Source organism: Hemitrygon akajei, chromosome 17, assembly GCF_048418815.1.
Source record: "Hemitrygon akajei chromosome 17, sHemAka1.3, whole genome shotgun sequence".
NCBI classification, from domain to species: Eukaryota; Metazoa; Chordata; class Chondrichthyes; order Myliobatiformes; family Dasyatidae; genus Hemitrygon; species Hemitrygon akajei.
Window position 1 is genome coordinate 12,708,036 of NC_133140.1, and position 18,296 is coordinate 12,726,331.

The window sequence follows — 18,296 nt, forward strand, 5'->3', positions numbered from 1 at the left end:
CCCTTCGGCCCCTCAGAGCTGTGGTACTTTCATAACACTGTCAATACCACTCAGCATTGGTGTCCATAGGCTACTGGAACATTGAAGTAGTCACCTTTACCCCAAAAGGCAGAAGGAGCAAAGGAAAACAACCCCCCACACCACCACGTTCAGGAACAGTTATTACCCCTTAGTCATTCAGCTCGTGACCAAAGATTCGAAGCACATTGATTATCAAAGAATGTATAAACTATACAGTTTGAAATTTGTCTGCTTATAGGAGGCCACAAAGCAAGTAACCTTGAATAACCCAATTAAAAAAATGATCAAAAACCACTGCACAGAGAAACAGAGACGGGAAAAAACACATTGTGCAAACAATAGAAGCAAGCCAACAGCATTCCGGTCCCAGATCCACAGCCAGAGTGGGCCCAAGCCAGCAGCATTCCGGTCCCAGATCCACAGCCAGAGTGGGCCCAAGGCGACAGTATCCCGGGTCCCAGATCCACAGCCAGAGTGGGCCCAAGCCAGCAGCATTCCGGTCCCAGATCCACAGCCAGAGTGGGCCCAAGCCAGCAGCATTCCGGTCCCAGATCCACAGCCAGAGTGGGCCCAAGGCGACAGCATCCCGGGTCCCAGATCCACAGCCAGAGTGGGCCCAAGGCGACAGCATCCCGGGTCCCAGATCCACAGCCAGAGTGGGCCCAAGCCAGCAGCATCCCGGTCCCAGATCCACAGCCAGAGTGGGCCCAAGGCCACAGCATCCCAGGTCCCAGATCCACAGCCAGAGTGGGCCAAAGGCGACAGCATCCCGGGTCCCAGATCCACAGCCAGAGTGGGCCCAAGCCAGCAGCATCCCGGTCCCAGATCCACAGCCAGAGTGGGCCCAAGGCCACAGCATCCCAGGTCCCAGATCCACAGCCAGAGTGGGCCAAAGGCGACAGCATCCCGGGTCCCAGATCCACAGCCAGAGTGGGCCCAAGCCAGCAGCATCCCGGGTCCCAGATCCACGTCCAGAGTGGGCCCAAGGCAACAGCATCCCGGTCCCAGATCCACGGCCAGAGTGGGCCCAAGCCAGCAGCATCCCGGGTCCCAGATCCACGTCCAGAGTGGGCCCAAGGCGACAGCATCCCGGGTCCCAGATCCACAGCCAGAGTGGGCCCAAGGCGACAGCATCCCGGGTCCCAGATCCACAGCCAGAGTGGGCCCAAGCCAGCAGCATTCCGGGTCCCAGATCCACGGCCAGAGTGGGCCCAAGGCAACAGCATCCCGGTCCCAGATCCACGGCCAGAGTGGGCCCAAGGCGACAGCATCCCGGGTCCCAGATCCACAGCCAGAGTGGGCCCAAGCCAGCAGCATCCCGGGTCCCAGATCCACGTCCAGAGTGGGCCCAAGGCGACAGCATCCCGGGTCCCAGATCCACAGCCAGAGTGGGCCCAAGGCGACAGCATCCCGGGTCCCAGATCCACAGCCAGAGTGGGCCCAAGCCAGCAGCATTCCGGGTCCCAGATCCACGGCCAGAGTGGGCCCAAGGCGACAGCATCCCGGGTCCCAGATCCACGTCCAGAGTGGGCCCAAGGCGACAGCATCCCGGTCCCAGATCCACAGCCAGAGTGGGCCCAAGGCAGCAGCATTCCGGTCCCAGATCCACAGCCAGAGTGGGCCCAAGGCGACAGCATCCCGGGTCCCAGATCCACGTCCAGAGTGGGCCCAAGGCGACAGCATCCCGGTCCCAGATCCACAGCCAGAGTGTGCCCAAGGCGACAGCATCCCGGGTCCCAGATCCACGTCCAGAGTGGGCCCAAGGCGACAGCATCCCGGGTCCCAGATCCACAGCCAGAGTGGGCCCAAGCCAGCGGCATCCCGGTCCCAGATCCACGGCCAGAGTGGGCCCAAGCCAGCAGCATCCCGGTCCCAGATCCACAGCCAGAGTGGGCCCAAGGCGACAGCATCCCGGGTCCCAGATCCACGTCCAGACTGGGCCCAAGGCGACAGCATCCCGGGTCCCAGATCCACAGCCAGAGTGGGCCCAAGGCGACAGCATCCCGGGTCCCAGATCCACAGCCAGAGTGGGCCCAAGCCAGCAGCATCCCGGTCCCAGATCCACAGCCAGAGTGGGCCCAAGGCGACAGCATCCCGGGTCCCAGATCCACGTCCAGAGTGGGCCCAAGGCGACAGCATCCCGGGTCCCAGATCCACAGCCAGAGTGGGCCCAAGCCAGCGGCATCCCGGTCCCAGATCCACGGCCAGAGTGGGCCCAAGCCAGCAGCATTCCGGTCCCAGATCCACAGCCAGAGTGGGCCCAAGCCAGCAGCATCCCGGTCCCAGATCCACAGCCAGAGTGGGCCCAAGGCGACAGCATCCCGGGTCCCAGATCCACAGCCAGAGTGGGCCCAAGCCAGCAGCATTCCGGGTCCCAGATCCACAGCCAGAGTGGGCCCAAGCCAGCAGCATTCCGGGTCCCAGATCCACAGCCAGAGTGGGCCCAAGTCAGCAGCATCCCGGTCCCAGATCCACGGCCAGAGTGGGCCCAAGCCAGCAGCATTCCGGTCCCAGATCCACAGCCAGAGTGGCCCAAGGCGACAGCATTCCGGGTCCCAGATCCACGTCCAGAGTGGGCCCAAGGCAGCAGCATTCCGGTCCCAGATCCACAGCCAGAGTGGGCCCAAGGCGACAGCATCCCGGGTCCCAGATCCACGTCCAGAGTGGGCCCAAGGCGACATCATCCCGGGTCCCAGATCCACGTCCAGAGTGGGCCCAAGCCAGCAGCATTCCGGTCCCAGATCCACAGCCAGAGTGGGCCCAAGGTGACAGCATCCCGGGTCCCAGATCCACAGCCAGAGTGGGCCCAAGGGCGACAGCATCCCGGTCCCAGATCCACGTCCAGAGTGGGCCCAAGGCGACAGCATCCTGGTCCCAGATCCACGTCCAGAGTGGGCCCAAGCCAGCAGCATTCCGGGTCCCAGATCCACAGCCAGAGTGGGCCCAAGGCGACTGCATCCCGGGTCCCAGATCCACAGCCAGAGTGGGCCCAAGCCAGCAGCATCCCGGGTCCCAGATCCACGGCCAGAGTGGGCCCAAGGCGACAGCATCCCGGGTCCCAGATCCACAGCCAGAGTGGTCCCAGCCTTCCGTGCACATGGACCCGCAGCCAATTGGCCGTTGACTTTCCCAATGGATTCAGAGATTCACAGACTCGGGGCTCTGGGCATCAGGCCTTGATCTCAGCACTTCCAATTGACCTTTGGGCGTTGATCTTCAGTACTGACCCCAGGGCTCACTGACTGATGAACGTAGACCTGCACTCCAGGCCTTGAACTTCAGATTCACCAATGACTGGACCTTGTATGCTAGACCTTGAACACTGTTATTGTCGATCAACATACTCTAGTAACGTTCCATTTTCTATGTCAGTATTTGTCTGAAAATGCTTCAATTAATGTTTTTGGACCCAATCACTTAGCAGCTCACTGAAATAATTATTTGATTTTTTTTTGTCCTTTCTGATAACTATGCTTAACTCCAAACGGCTCCCCAGTCAAGCTTGCTCCATCTCAAATGCCCAAAACTAAATGCAAAATATTTCTCCTAATGGGACTAGAAATACAGTGATCAAAAATGTTCTAATCTACCCCAGGTAATCCAACAGATAACTTTTCTTTTTGCCTGATGCAGGGTGTTGACCTGAAACATCGAAAAAGCTTACTATAGAAGTTGTTAAAAGATGTTTGGACAGGAACGGTTCAGAGGGATATGAGATTAGCTTAGGTGGGCACCTTGGTTGGCATGGACCATTTGGGCCAGAGATCCTGTAAACTTTATCAACCATTCCTTTCTCTTCCTCCCCTCCCCACAGATTTTGTTTGACCCACGGGGTTCCTCCAGCAGATTGTTGTTGCTCCAGATTCCGGCATCTGCAGTCTCCTGTGTCAATACTTAATTCCTGTCTGCAGCAGTTGTCCATCTGAACATTGTCTCAGCTTGTTTCTTGTTTTGTTTTATTCCCCCTTTTCTCTTCTTCCTTCTGGGAGTGGAGGACAAGCCCAGCATGATCTGCTCTGCATGTCCTCCTGCTCTACTCGCTCTCAATTTCCCCCATTGGGGATGCAGCTCATCTCCAGGTTCACCCTGGTTTTTTTTCCTGACTTCTCCAACCTTCCTTCCACCCTCCCTTGTCTCCTTCCCAGTTCTGAAGAAGGATCTTTAACCTGAAATGTTAACTCTGTCTTTCTGCCCACAGATGAGGCCTGACCTTTTTCCCTTCTTTTCCTACTTATTTTGGAATCCCACACACTTTTTTTAAAACTGCATCTGTCCCAGTCTCTGCTACTACCTCACTTGTCGGTGTGTTACTGCTAACTGCTTTCCTTGCAGCCTGAATCCACAGACTGCTTAGCACATATGTGTCTTTAGTCTGATACCTCCAGTTTTTGCTCATCTCCAGCACGGTTTGTCTCCCCTAACCTTTTGCACTTTGTACAGTCTCTCCTGTTGCCAGTTAGTATTTTGAGAATTGAACGAAGTGTGCTTTGGCTGACTCAGTGACCTTGTGAGTCAGGATTTTGTATTTGAATTTGATCTGAATCAGAGATGGGAAATCATGATTCATGATATCTAAATTGAGTCAATGTGTTTGTAGGTTCCCCGGGGCCTAAGGGATGTCCTTGAGCAATCTGCTTTCTAAAAACAAACCTCCCGGTTGAATGGCACTTTTTATTTATCTTGCAGTTCTGGAGGTGAGAAGCCAGGAAGTTGATGAGATGTCCGCAGGTCCTGAATAATTATTCATGAAGAGGCAGAGATGCAGATAGTCAAGATGAGATTGCTGAGTGGCCAACTCTGCTTGGACGTTTTAACCCCTGGCACCCCATCATGCCGGGAGGCAGTATTTTTGATGTTTCCCCTGTTTCCCATTTTAAAGATTATGAGTGTGATATGAGATTGCATCCAGCAGTTCACTGCATCCCCCTGTGATTAACATAGAACATTACTGCACAGTACAGGCTCTTTGGGTCACGACTTTTCAACGTACTCTAAGATCAATCTTATCCTTTCTCCTACATAGCTCTCCAGTTTTCGATCATCCATGTGCCTATTTAAGAGTTTGTAAAAATTCCCCTAATATACCTGCCTCTACACCCCTCTTGGCAGGGTATTTCGTGCACCCACCACTCTGTGATTTAAAAAAAAATTGGCTCTGACATTTCCCCTCCCCCACTACCATACTTTCCTCCCATCGCCTTAAAATAACCTTCAGTTCTTGAAACTGGACAAAAGTGCTCACTTCGGTGTCATGTAGCAAAAATTGAACTTTATCATTAAGTCTGCTATTGAACGAGGTAGGAAAGATTCAAAAGCTTGTGGATATACTCCATAGTTGGAGGTAACAATATTACTTTAGTTCTTCTTTACTGACACCACCCACCCTACAAACTGCTTTTTATAAAAGCTCCCTTCTGGAAAGTGTTATAAGGTTATTGAAATGCTTCATGTCATCATAAAGGTTCTTACAAGCAACTTCACTACAGTAAGCTTTCCACTGTATCCATTCTGGGAACTTTGGGTATGTCATAGAATCGTGCGGCAGGGAAATGGGTCTTTGGCCCAACTGAACCATGCCCACTAAGGTTGCCAGTAAAGCCAATCCCATTTGCCTGCATTTGGCCCATATCCCTTTAAATCTTTCCTATCCATGTACCTGGCCAAATACCTTTGTACCCATCTTAAGCACCTCCTTTGACAGTTCATTCCATATATTGAGCGTCCTTCACTGCAGTCCACCATCACTGCAGGACGTATCCGTGTCCAGGTCATCAAAGTTGGCAGGAAAATCACTGTTAACGCTACCCACCCTGCAAACTGCCTTTTCCGAATGCTCTCTTCTGTAAAGTAGTTATTAAACCAAAACTTCATGCCATCATAAAGGTTTCTTCCATAGAACACTACAGCACAGGAAACGTGCCACTGGGCCCTTCTGGTCTGTGCCGAAACTTTATTCCACTAGTCCCATTGACCTGCACTCCGTCCATAACCCTCTGGACCTCTCCCAACCATGTATCTATCCAATTTATTCTTAAAACTTAAGAGTGAACCCGCATTTACCACCTCAGATAGCAGCTCATTCCACACTCCCACCACTCCCTGAGTGAACAAACTCCCCCTAAACCTTTCCCCTTTCAGCCTAAAGCCATGTCCTCTCATATTTATCTCTCCTACTGTAAGTGGAAAGAGCCTATTCGCATTTACTCTGTCTATATCCCTCATAATTTTGTAAACCTCTATCAAATCTCCCCTCATTCTTCTATGCTCCAAGGAATAAAGTCCTAACCTGTTCAATCTTTCCCTGTAACTCAACTCCTGAAGACCTGGCAACATCCTAGTAAATCTTCTCTGCACTCTTTCAATCTTACTGATATCCTTCCTGTAGTTAGGTGACCAGAACTGTACACATTACTCCAAATTTGGCCTCACCAATGCCTTATACAACCTCTGCATAACATCCCAACTCCTATACTCAGTACTTTGATTGATGAATGCCAGGATGCCAAAAGCCTTCTTTACACCTCCGTCTACCTGTGACGCCACTTTCAGGGAATTATGTATCTGAACTCCCAGATCCCTTTGTTCCTCTGCACTCCTCAGTGCCCTGCCATTTACTGTGTATGTTCTACCTTGATTTGTCCTTCCAAAATGCAACACCTCACACTTGTCTGCATTAAATTCCATCTGCCATTTTCTGGCCCATTTTTTCAGTTGGTCTAGATTCATCTGCAAGCTTTGAAAGCCTTCCTCGCTGACCACAATGCCTCCAATCTTAGTGTCATCAACAAACTTGCTGATCCAATTTGCCACATTATCATCCAGATCATTGATATAGACAACAAGCAACAATGGTCCCAGCATAGATCCCTGAGGCAAACCACTAGTCACAGGCCTCCAGTCTGATAAGCAATCATCCACCACCAATCTGGTTTACTACCTCTCCATGGAATCCTAGTGTCTGAACCTTCTGAACTAACCTCCCATGTGGGACCTTGTCAAAAGCATTACTAAAGTCCCATGTAGACAACATCCACAGCCTTTCCTTCATCTACTTTGTTGGTAACCTCCTCGAAACACGATCTACCACACACAAAGCCAAGCTGGCTATCCTTAATCAGCCCTTGGCTGTCCAAATATTTGTATATCCGATCTCTCAGAACACCTTCCAATAATTTACCTACTACTGATGTCAGGCTCACCAGCTGTAATTACCTGGTTTACTTTTGGAGCCTTTTTTAAACAACAAAACAACATGAGCTACCCTCCAATCCTCTGGCACTGCACCCGTGGCCAAGGACATTTTAAGTATTTCTGCCAGGGCCCCTGCAATTTCTACACTAGTCTCCCTCAAGGTCCAAGGAAATATCATGTCAGGCCCGGGAGATTTATCTACCTTTATTCGCTGTAAGGCAGCAAGCACCTCTTTCTCTTTAATCTCTATATGTTCCATGACACTACTGCTTGTTTCCCTTCCTTCCATGTACGTTATGCCAGTTTCCTGAGTAAATCTGGGTAAACCAGGCTGTTAATCTGGTCAACCATTCTGGTTATCTCCCCTCCCCTCCCTCCTCCATCTATTACCTTGGTCACTGCACTGTAAACACGTTAAACCACCTTTTGTACCGCTGTTTACATTGTAAATTCACACTGGTGTTTCTGCACATATTATTCTATAGCTGTACTTTATAATTGTTTTGTTTTTTTGTTGCATGCCATGCCAACATACCTCAGCAAACTCCTAATCCTCTGATGAAAGGTTCCTATTAAATCTTGCCCCTTTCATCTTAAACCTCTGCTCTTTGGAAAAAGCACTGTGTGCTTTGACAATATCTTTGCCCCTCATGGTTTTACCTGTATAACTTCACCCCTCAATCTCTAATGGGGAAAAAAGCCCCAACATGCTCAACTGCTCTCCAGAACTCAGTCCCTCAGATCTCAGCAACACCCTCACAGATCTCCTCTATACTCTTTCTAGCTTAAACAGGATCCTTCCTCCCGCAGGACATCCAAAATGGAACAAATATGGCCTTACCAACATCTTATAAAACACAACGTAACATTGCAGTTTCTATGCACAGTGCCCTGACTGATGAGGTGTGCATGCCAAAAGCCTTTTTCTCCTGCCTGTCTGCTTGTGAGGCTACTTTCAGGGAACCCATCCAGATCCCTCTGTTCTACTACTTTTTCCCCAGGCCCTTACCATCTTTGAATTTCCTACCCTCATTTGTCTTCCCAGAATGCAACACTTATCTGAATTAAGCTCCATTTGTGATTCTTTGGCTAACAACACCCAGTTGATCAAGCTCCCTTTGTAAGTTTTGATAACCACCTTTACTGTCAATGGCAGCACTAGCTTCAGTGTCATCTGTAAACTTACTAACTGTGCCTTGTCCATTCTCACGCAGACCAGTGACATTGATGGCAATGGCATTGACTCCTGCGAGACGCTGCTATTCATGGGCCTCCAGTCTGAAAGACAACCTTTCATCATTATCTTGCGCTTTCTTCTGTTAAGCAAATTGTGTATCCAATATGTGCATTACAGAGGGAACTTCGCTACTGCCTTCCTCCTCATCAGACATCGATAGGACAGTGTAGAGAGAGCTGACATACCTTACTGAAGAATATTGGAAGAGATGGTGCAGAGCAAGCTTTATAAGATAGATAGATAGATAGATAGATACTTTATTCATCCCCATGGGGAAATTCAACTTTTTTTCCAATGTCCCATACACTTGCTGTAGCAAAACTAATTACATACAATACTTAACTCAGTAAAAAAAAATGTTTAATTTCCTCTATATCTGCTCTAGGAATGTTTGATGGGACAGAAGAGTGGATTCTTGGGCAGTTTTGATCTGTGCTGAACCTCACTGGTACAGAAATAGAAAGCATTTTATCTTCTACCTTGTACTGCATATTTATGAAGAGCAAAAGTCTGAAGCAGGTCCGCTTTACCTTTCTTGTAGATGATCCAGGGTTGGGAATGCTGATTGAATCCAATGAGGGTAAAGGCATAGCGAGTTCTGCTGCTGGGAGCTGCACTTACGACAACGACAATGTTGTGGGATTTCACCAGAGCCATCTGTGAGTGAATTTTTATTCTCAAAGTTCAAAGTAAATTTATTGTCAAAGTACATGTATGCTATCGTATAGTACCTTGAGATCCATTTCCTTGCTGGCATTTACAGGGAAATAAAAAAATACAACAGAATTTATGAAAAACTATAGGTGAACAAAGACTGACAAACAACCAATGTGAAATGGTGTTTTAATTCAAAGTTTAGTAAGTTTGTCCAGGGACACCATCCCAGGCTGTGGAGACTAGGGAACGGTTGCTATTGGCTGGCAATCTCTTCTTGTCACCTCGTGAGCTTGAGGCTGACTGTTGCACACAGGTATAAAGTGAGAGGGGAAAGGTGTAAACAGGACCTGAGAGGTAAATTTTTCCATGCAGAGAGTGGGTATATGAAATGGGCTGCCATAGAAAGTGGTAGAAGTGGGTACAGTGATGATGTTCCAAAGATATTTGGGTAAATACATGGAAAGGAAAGGTGTTTCGCAGATGTCCCCAACCTGGGGGTCCACAGACCCCTTGCTTAATGGTATTGGTGCATGGCATAAAAAAGGTTGGGAACTCCTGATTTGGATGGCAGTAGACTTGGCTAAGGCAGGCACATGGATGAGTTGGGCCTGTTACTGCACTATCAAAGTTTAAGTTCAAAATAAATTTATTATCAGAGTATGTAAGGAAAGGAATGGAGGGTTATGGGCTGAGTGCAGGTCGGTGGGACTAGGTGAGAGTAAGTGTTAGGCACAGACCAGAAGGGCCGAGATGGCCTGTTTCTGTGCTGTAATTGTGTATTTATGTAATTATGTATGGTTATGTATTTGTCACCATATCCTACCCTGCTGGTGTTTTGAGAGGATGGTCTTGGCTAGAATCAGTTCTTGCCTAAGTAGGAACCTGGACTTGCCACATTTTGCCTATTACCACAATGGGTTTCCAGTGGATGCAATCCCTTTGGCTGTCCACTCAGCCTTGGATCACCTGGACAATTGTAATACCTACGTCAGGCTGCTGTTTATCGATTACAGCTCAGCATTCGACACAATCATACCCTCAGTTCTAATCAACAAGCTCCAAAACCTGGGCCTCTGTACCTCCCTCTGTAACTAGAGCTTTGACTTCCTTACTGGGAGATTGGAAATAACATCTCCTCCTCGCTGACAGTCAACATAGGTGCACCTCAGGGACGTGTGCTTAGCCCACTGCTCTACACTCTCTCCACCCACGACTTTATGGCTGGGCACAGCTCAAACGGCATCTATAACAACACAACCATTATTGGCAGCATTTCAGATTGGTGGCAAAGAAACGTACAGAAGTAAGATGGATTAGCTGGTCGAGTGGTGTTGCAGCAGCAACGTTGCACTCAACATTAGTAAGACCAAGGAACTTGCTGTGAACTTCAGGAAGGGGGAGTCAAGGGAACACATACCAGCAGTTATTGAGGGGTGAGCAATTTACAATTCCTGGGTGTCAACATCGCTGAGGATCTATCCTGGGCCCAGTATCTTGATGCAATTACAAACTAGGCTCGACAACAACTATATTTCATTAGGAGTTTGAAAAGAATAGGTATGTCACAAAAGACACTTGCAAATTTCTACAGCTCTACTTTGGAGAGCATTCTAACTGGTTGCATCGCCCTCTGGTAAGAGGATTTCAAAAAGCTGCAGAAAGTTGTAAACTCAGCCAGTTCCCACCCTGTTATTTGTAAAAATGCCATCCCTTTCTCTCAAATCCTCCATCTCTGCAGAATTTTCTCTTGGGAAGAGGCTTTTCATTACAGAACTACTGAGATGTCCTCCTTCAAAGAAAGAGGCTTTCCTTCCTCCACCATCGACGCTGCTCTCACTTGCATCTCTTCCATTTCATGCACGTCTGCCCTCATGGCATCCATCCACCACCCCACCAGGAATAGGGTTCACTTGTCCTCATCAGCCTCCGCATCCAGCACATAATTCTCCGTACCTTCCACCATCTCCAATGTGATCCCATCACCTAGCACAAATTTCCCTCCCCGCCCTCCTGCAGGGATCATTCTCCACGCAACTCCCTTGTCCATTCGTCCCTCCCCACTGATCTACCTCCTGGCACTTATCCTTGCAAGCAGAACATGTGCTACACCTGCCCCTACACCTCCTCCCTCGCTACCATTCAGGGCCACAAACTGTCCTTCCATGTGAGGTGACATTTCGCCTGTGAGTGCGTTGGGGTTATCTACTTTGTGTGGTGCTCCCAGTGTGGCTTCCTGTATATTGGTGAGACCTGACATAGATTGGGAGACAGCTTCACCAAGTACCTACTCTCTGCCAGAAAAAGTGGTATCTCCTCATGGCCACCCATTTTAATTCTATTTCCCATTCCCATTTCAACAGGTCAGTCCATTGTCCTCCTCTACTGCCGTGATCAGGCCACACTCAGGTTGGAGGAGCAACACCTTGTATTCCATCCGAGTAGCCTCAAATCTGATGGCATGAACATCAATTTCTTGAACTTCCAGTAACTGCCCCCTGCACCATTCCCTTTTCCCAGTTCCTTCTCTCACCTTATCTCCTTACCTACCCATCACCTCCCTCTGGTGCTCCTCCCCCTTCCCTTTCTGTCCTTTGCTGTCAGATTCTCCCTTCTTCAGGCCTTTATCTCTTTCACCAATCAACTTCCCAGATCTTTACTTCACCCCTTCCCCTCTCCTGATTTCATCTGTCATCTACTGCATTGTACTTTTCTTCCTTCCCTTCCTCCACCTTCTTACTCTGACTTCTCATCTTTTTTTCCTCCAGTCCTGGCCTGAAATGTTAACTGTTTACTTTCTTCCACAGATGCTGCCTGGCCTCCTGAGCTCTTCCAGCATTTTATGTGTGTTGCTTTGATTTTCAGAATCTACAGATTTTCTCTTGTTGGTCACATATGTTGCTTGTTTTTTTTTGTTGGAAGTAGTAGGATTCATGCCCTGTCACAGCTGATGAACATACTTAATGTTTGGGGCAGAATTGCCACTTTCCATGTGAGATGACTTTCCTGAGATTGTACCTGGCCTCTTGTTGGTCACTAGTCCTGAACGCCACCCGCCTAGTTCTCGGCAGATTGTTGATACCTTGGTTCATCAGGGCTTTTGGATTGAGAAGACTGAATGATTTTGTGGGAGCACATTCATCCATGAGTGTCTTTATAAAGTTTGTAATGTACTCATTCAGATCCTCCCATGGCCCAGTCCACTGTTTTGAAGCAATCCCAAGCCCGTGCCTCACATGACCACCCCTTTGCTTCCCTTACTTCTGGTGCCTTGCTCTTTATCTATGCTGATGGAAAGAGAACAGATATCCTGAAGTGTGGTCGGGTGATGGAGTGGTAGGTGCTAGTTTAAACCTGCCTCTTTGACCAGCCTGTAGCTTGAGTCAACTGTCGAATCTCTTTAAGAATTTATCCACTGAAGATTCAAGGACTTGGTGTTGAGTGATTATGTTTTGTCTGAACTCTAAGTATACATTCTCATCGTTATAACCAGCAGAAATTAAGGTTCAATTGCCTCAATCCCTTTTCCTTTGCTGTCTGTACACAGAGGCTTGGGTCTCTCAACTTGGGGAGGGAATTATCGCTGCGGGGCATGGTGGGGTGGAAGCTGTGTTATTCTGTCTTCTTCATCTGGAGCAGGCCATCAATCGATTTCCTCACCCCACACCCTAATATAGACCAACACTGCCACTTTAGAAATCCATGATCTTAGGTTTCCAGAGCAAGAAAGCCTTGATCTTCCTCTGCAATTGTCCTTTAGTTCAGTTGCAAATAGGTCCTTTGACTTCAAGTATAAGGTATGGTTTGTGTGAACACCTTTTCTTGATGGTACTATTCAAATTAAGTCAAGTTTATTGTTATGTGCACAAGTAAGATTGGGCACAGCCTCACCACTCCAGTGATCCTGGTCTGATCCTGCCCTTAGTGGGCTGTTTGCACGTTCTCCCTGTGACCATGTGCGTTTCTGCTCTGGTTCCTCCCACATCACAAAAAATACGCAGGTAGAACAACTGGTTGTTGTATATTGCCCCTAAAGTAGGAAGGTAGCAGAATTGGGGAAATGGTTACCAACTTCATTAAACCCTGTGTGAATGAGTTGTGTGCCTCTGAAGCTTGCTGTGCATTCCCAAACCAAAACCTGTGGATGAACCAAAGGGTTCGTCATCTGCTGAGGGCCAGATCTGTGGCATTTAAATCTGGTGACCCAGGTGTGTACGAGAACTAGGTTCATGAGCGAAGAGGGATCAGAAGTTGGGAGAGTGAGAAATTTCAAGTTCCTGGGTGTCTGACGATCTAACCTGGATGACCTATTGATGCAGCTATAAAGAAGGCAAGACAGTGGCTATATGCCATTTGGATTTGAGGAGGTTTGGTTTGCTACCTAAAACACTTTTATATAAAACAAAAAACACTTCTGCAGGTGTACCACGGAGAGCATTCACTGTCTGGTATGGGGGGAGGGTGGCTACTGCACAGGATTGAAGGAAGCTACAGAAAGTTGTAAAATTAGTCAGCTCCGTCATGGGCTCTAGCCTTCATAGTATCCAAGACATCTTCAAGGAGCAGTGCCTCAGAAAGATGGTGTCGACATTAAGGACCACCATCACCCAGGATGTGATCTCTTCTCATTATTACCATCAGGAAGGAGGTACATGAGCCTGAAGGCACACACTCAATGATTCAGGAACAGCTTCTTCCACTCTGCCATCCAATTCCTAAATGCACACTGAACCCATGAACACAATCTCACTTTTTATGATTTCTGTTTTTGAACTACTTTTAATTTAACGATTTAATATACCTATATACTTTAATTCATGTATTTATTTTTTTCTATATTTATCATGTATAGCCATGTACAGAATTGGGTGGAAAAGTGGCAGAGGGAGTTCAGTCTGGATAAGTGTGAGGTGATGCATTTTGGAAGGACAAACTAGAAGACTGAGTACAAGGTTGATAGTCAGTTACTTAAGATTGTGGATGAACAGAGGGACCTTGGGGTTCAAATCCGTACATCCCTCAAGGTCGCTGCACAGGTTGATAGGGTAGTTAAGAAGGCCTATGGGATGCTAGGCTTCATTAATAGGAGGATTGAGTTCAAGAGTAGAGAGGTCATGTTGTAACTCTACAAATCTCTGGTGAGACCACACTTACAGTATTGTGTTCAGTTCTGGTCACCTCATTATAGGAAGGATGTGGAAGCTATGGAGAGGGTGCAGAGGAGATTTACCAGGATGTTGCCTAGATCTTGCACAATAGGCAGCGATTCAAACAGAGAGAGGAGAAATGGGCTAAAAATTCTATATCTGAATGCACGAAGTGTCAGAAATAAGGCGGATGAGCTTGAAGCCCAGGTGCGAATGGGTAACTATGATGTTGTTGGGATAACGGAGACATGGCTGCAGGGAGATCAGACCTGGGAAATGAATGTACAAGGGTATACGTGCTATTGTAGGGACAGAAATGTGGGCAGAGGGGGTGGGGTGGCCCTGTTGGTGAGGAATGAGATTCAGTCCTTTGCAAGGGGGGACATAGGGTCAGAAGTAGAGTCTGTGTGTATAGAACTGAGGAAAAGTAAGGGCAAAAGGACCCAAATGGGTGTTGTCTACAGGCCACCAAACCGTAGCATGGATATTGGGTGCAAGTTGAATAGGGAGTTAACATTGGCATGTGGCAAAGGTAATGTCGCAGTAGTTATGGGGGATTTCAACATGCAGGTGAACTGGGAGAATCAGGTTGGTGCTGGACCACAGGATAGGGAGTTTGTAGAGTGCCTACGGGATGCATTCTTGGAACAGCTTGTACGAGAGCCGACAAGGGACAAGACTATTCTGGATTTAGTGTTATGTAATGAACAGGATTTGATAAGCGATCTTGCAGTAAAGGAGCCATTAGGAGGTAGTGATCATAATATGCTGTTTTTATCTGCAATTTGAGAAGGATAAGGGCAGCTCGGAGGTGTCAGTGTTGCAGTTGAACAGGGGAAACTATGGAGCCATGAGGGAGGAGCTGGCCAAAGTTGACTGGATGGATAGCCTAGCAGAAAAGACAGTGGAACAGCAATGGCAGGTATTCTTGGGAATAATGCACAAGGTGCAAAATCAGTTCATCCCCCAGAGAAGGAAGGATTCAAAGGGGGGAAAGGGGCCACAGTGGTTGACAAAGGAAGTCAGAGATTGCATAGCATTAAAAAAAAAAGGAAGTATGACAGAGCTAAGGTGAGTGGGAGGACAGATGATTGGGAAGTTTTTAAGGAACAACAGAACTTAACTAAAAAGACAATACAGAGAGAAAAAATGAGGTACGAACGCAAGCTAGCCAGGAATATAAAGGAAGATAGCAAAAGCTTTTTTAGGTATGTGAAGAGAAAGAAGATAGTTAAGAACAATGTTGGGCCCTTGAAGAATGAATTGGGTGAAATTGTTATGGGAAACAGAGAAATGGCAGAAGAATTTAATGAGTATTTCAGATCTGTTTTCACTAAGGAAGACACAAGCAATCTCCCAGATGTATGGATGGGCCAAGGACATAGGGTAACAGAGGAAATTAAACAGATTGACATTAGGAAGGAAATGGTGATGAGAAGACTGATGGGACTGAAGGCTGACAAATCCCCAGGTCCAGATGGTCTGCATCCTAGGGTACTAAAGGAGGTGGCCCTGGAAATTGCGGGTGCATTGGTAATCATTTTCCAATGTTCCTTAGATTCAGGATTAGTTCCTGAGGATTGGAGAATGGCTAATGTTATCCCACTTTTTAAGAAAGGAGGGAGGGAGAAAACAGAGAACTATCGACCTGTCAGCCTGACATCGGTGGTGGGGAAGATGCTAGAGTCCATTATTAAGGATGAAATAGTGGCATATCTAGATAGCAGTGATAGGATTGGGCCGAGCCAGCATGGATTTACCAAGGGTAAATCATACTTGACTAATCTGTTGGAGTTTTTCGAGGATGTAACCATGAAGTTAGACAGGGGAGATCCAGTGGATGTAGTGTACCTCGATTTTCAGAAGGCATTTGATAAGGTCCTACATAGGAGATTGGTGGGTAAAATCAAAGCTCAGGGCATCGGGGGGAAGACATTGACATGGATAGAAAACTGGTTGGCAGATAGAAAGCAAAGGGTAGCGGTGAATGGGTGTTTCTCGGAATGGCAGGTGGTGACTAGTGGGGTGCCACAGGGCTCGGTATTGGGACCACAGCTGTTTACAATTTACGTCAACGATTTGGATGAAGGCATTGAAAATAACATCAGCAAATTTGCTGATGATACTAAGCTGGGTGGCAGTGTGACATGTGATGAGGATGTTAGGAGAATTCAGGGTGACTTGGATAGGCTGGGTGAGTGGGCAGATACTTGGCAGATGATGTTTAATGTGAATAAGTGTGAGGTTATCCACTTTGGGAGTAAGAACAGGAAGGCAGATTATTATCTGAATGGTGTAGAGTTAGGTAAGGGAGAAATACAAAGAGATCTAGGAGTCCTTGTTCATCAGTCACTGAAGGTGAATGAGCAAGTGCAGCAGGCAGTGAAGAAGGCTAACAGAATGTTGGCCTTTATTACAAAGGGAATTGAGTACAAGAGCAAGGAAATCCTCTTGCATTTGTACAGAGCCCTGGTGAGACCACACCTGGAGTATTGTGTACAGTTTTGGTCTCCAGGGTTAAGAAAGGACATCCTGGCTGTAGAGGAAGTGCAGCGTAGATTCACAAGGTTAATTCCTGGGATGTCTGGACTGTCTTACGCAGAGAGGTTAGAGAGACTGGGCTTGTACACACTGGAATTAAGGAGATTGAGAGGGGATCTGATTGAAACATATAAGATTATTAAGGGATTGGACAAGATAGAGGCAGGAAATATGTTCCAGATGCTGGGAGAGTCCAGTACCAGAGGGCATGGTTTGAGAATAAGGGGTAGGTCATTTAGGACAGAGTTAAGGAAAAACTTCTTCTCCCAGATAGTTGTGGGGGTCTGGAATGCACTGCCTCGGAAGGTAGTGGAGGCCAATTCTCTGGATGCTTTCAAGAAGGAGCTAGATAGGTATCTTATGGATAGGGGAATCAAGGGATATGGGGACAAGGCAGGAACCGGGTATTGATAGTAGTTGATCAGCCATGATCTCAAAATGGCGGTGCAGGCTTGAAGGGCCGAATGGTCTACTTCTGCACCTATTGTCTATTGTCTATCTTATGAGGCAAGGCTAGCAGAGCTGGGACTTTTCTCTTTGGAGTGTAGAAGGATGAGAGGGGACTTGATAGAGGTCTACAAGATTATGAGAGGCATAGATAGGGTGGATAGTCAGTACCTGTTTCCCATGGCACAAATAGCAAACACCAGAGGGCATATGTACAAAGTTAAGGGAGGGAAGTTTAGGGGAGACATCAGGGGTAAGATTTTTACACAGAGGGTTGTGAGTGCCTGGAATGACTTGCCAGGGATGGTGGTGGAGGCTAAAACATCAGGGGTATTTAAGAGCCTCTTGGACAGGCACATGGATGAAAGAAAAATAGAGTGTGGGTTTAGTACTTTTTTTAAGGATTATATGGGTCGGCACAACATTGAGGACTGAAGGGCCTGTACTGTGCTGTAGTGTTCTAGTGTCTAGTACTGCTGCCTGAAAGTTAACAAATTTCATGACATGGTGGTGATATTAAACCTGAAATAGGCATGTGAGAGAGAAAGGGCTACAGGAAGATGAGTGGGGAATTGGGATTCAAAGTTTCAAAATTTTTAAAGATACATTTAATGGCGGAGAAATGTATACAATATACATCCTGAAATTCCTTTTTCAGAACGGGGTTGCTCCAAGAACCAATGTTAACTCAGTGGGTCAAACGCACCTCCCCCACCCCACCAGTGGTACCATTAGGTACAGAATTAGGCCATTCAGTCCATCAAATCTGCTCTACCATTCAATCATGGCTATTTTTTCTTTTTCAGCTTTCTCCCTGTAATCCACCCACCCCCTTACTAATCAACGACCTATCAATTTCTGCCTTAAATGACTTGACCTCCTCAGCCCTCTGTGGCAATGAATTTCACAAATTCGCCCCTATCTAGCTGAAGAAATTTGTCCTCGTCTCAGTCTTTAAAAGAACGTCCCTCAATTCTGAGGCAGTGCCTTGGATCCTAGATTAATGGAAGCATCTTCTCCATGTCCACCCTATCCAGGTCTTTCAGTATCCAGTAAGG

The 18,296-nt window shown here is 47.4% G+C and overlaps 1 protein-coding gene across 6 annotated transcripts in view; it reads left to right on the forward strand.

The window, feature by feature from the left end:
* Window positions 1-18,296, forward strand: part of il34 (interleukin 34) — a 123,832-nt gene that overhangs the window by 64,001 nt on the left and 41,535 nt on the right. For 3 of the 6 annotated variants that reach the window (XM_073069682.1, XM_073069683.1, XM_073069684.1), the window contains exon 2: window positions 8,991-9,108. The exons of 1 other annotated variant lie outside the window; for it this stretch is intronic. In XM_073069682.1, the coding sequence (XP_072925783.1) occupies window positions 9,081-9,108 (28 nt within the window). In that variant the 5' untranslated portion in view covers window positions 8,991-9,080. Of the gene's footprint in view, window positions 1-8,990; window positions 9,109-18,296 lie in introns of those variants that run through there. 2 more of the 6 variants (XM_073069680.1, XM_073069685.1) reach the window with 1 other exon arrangement.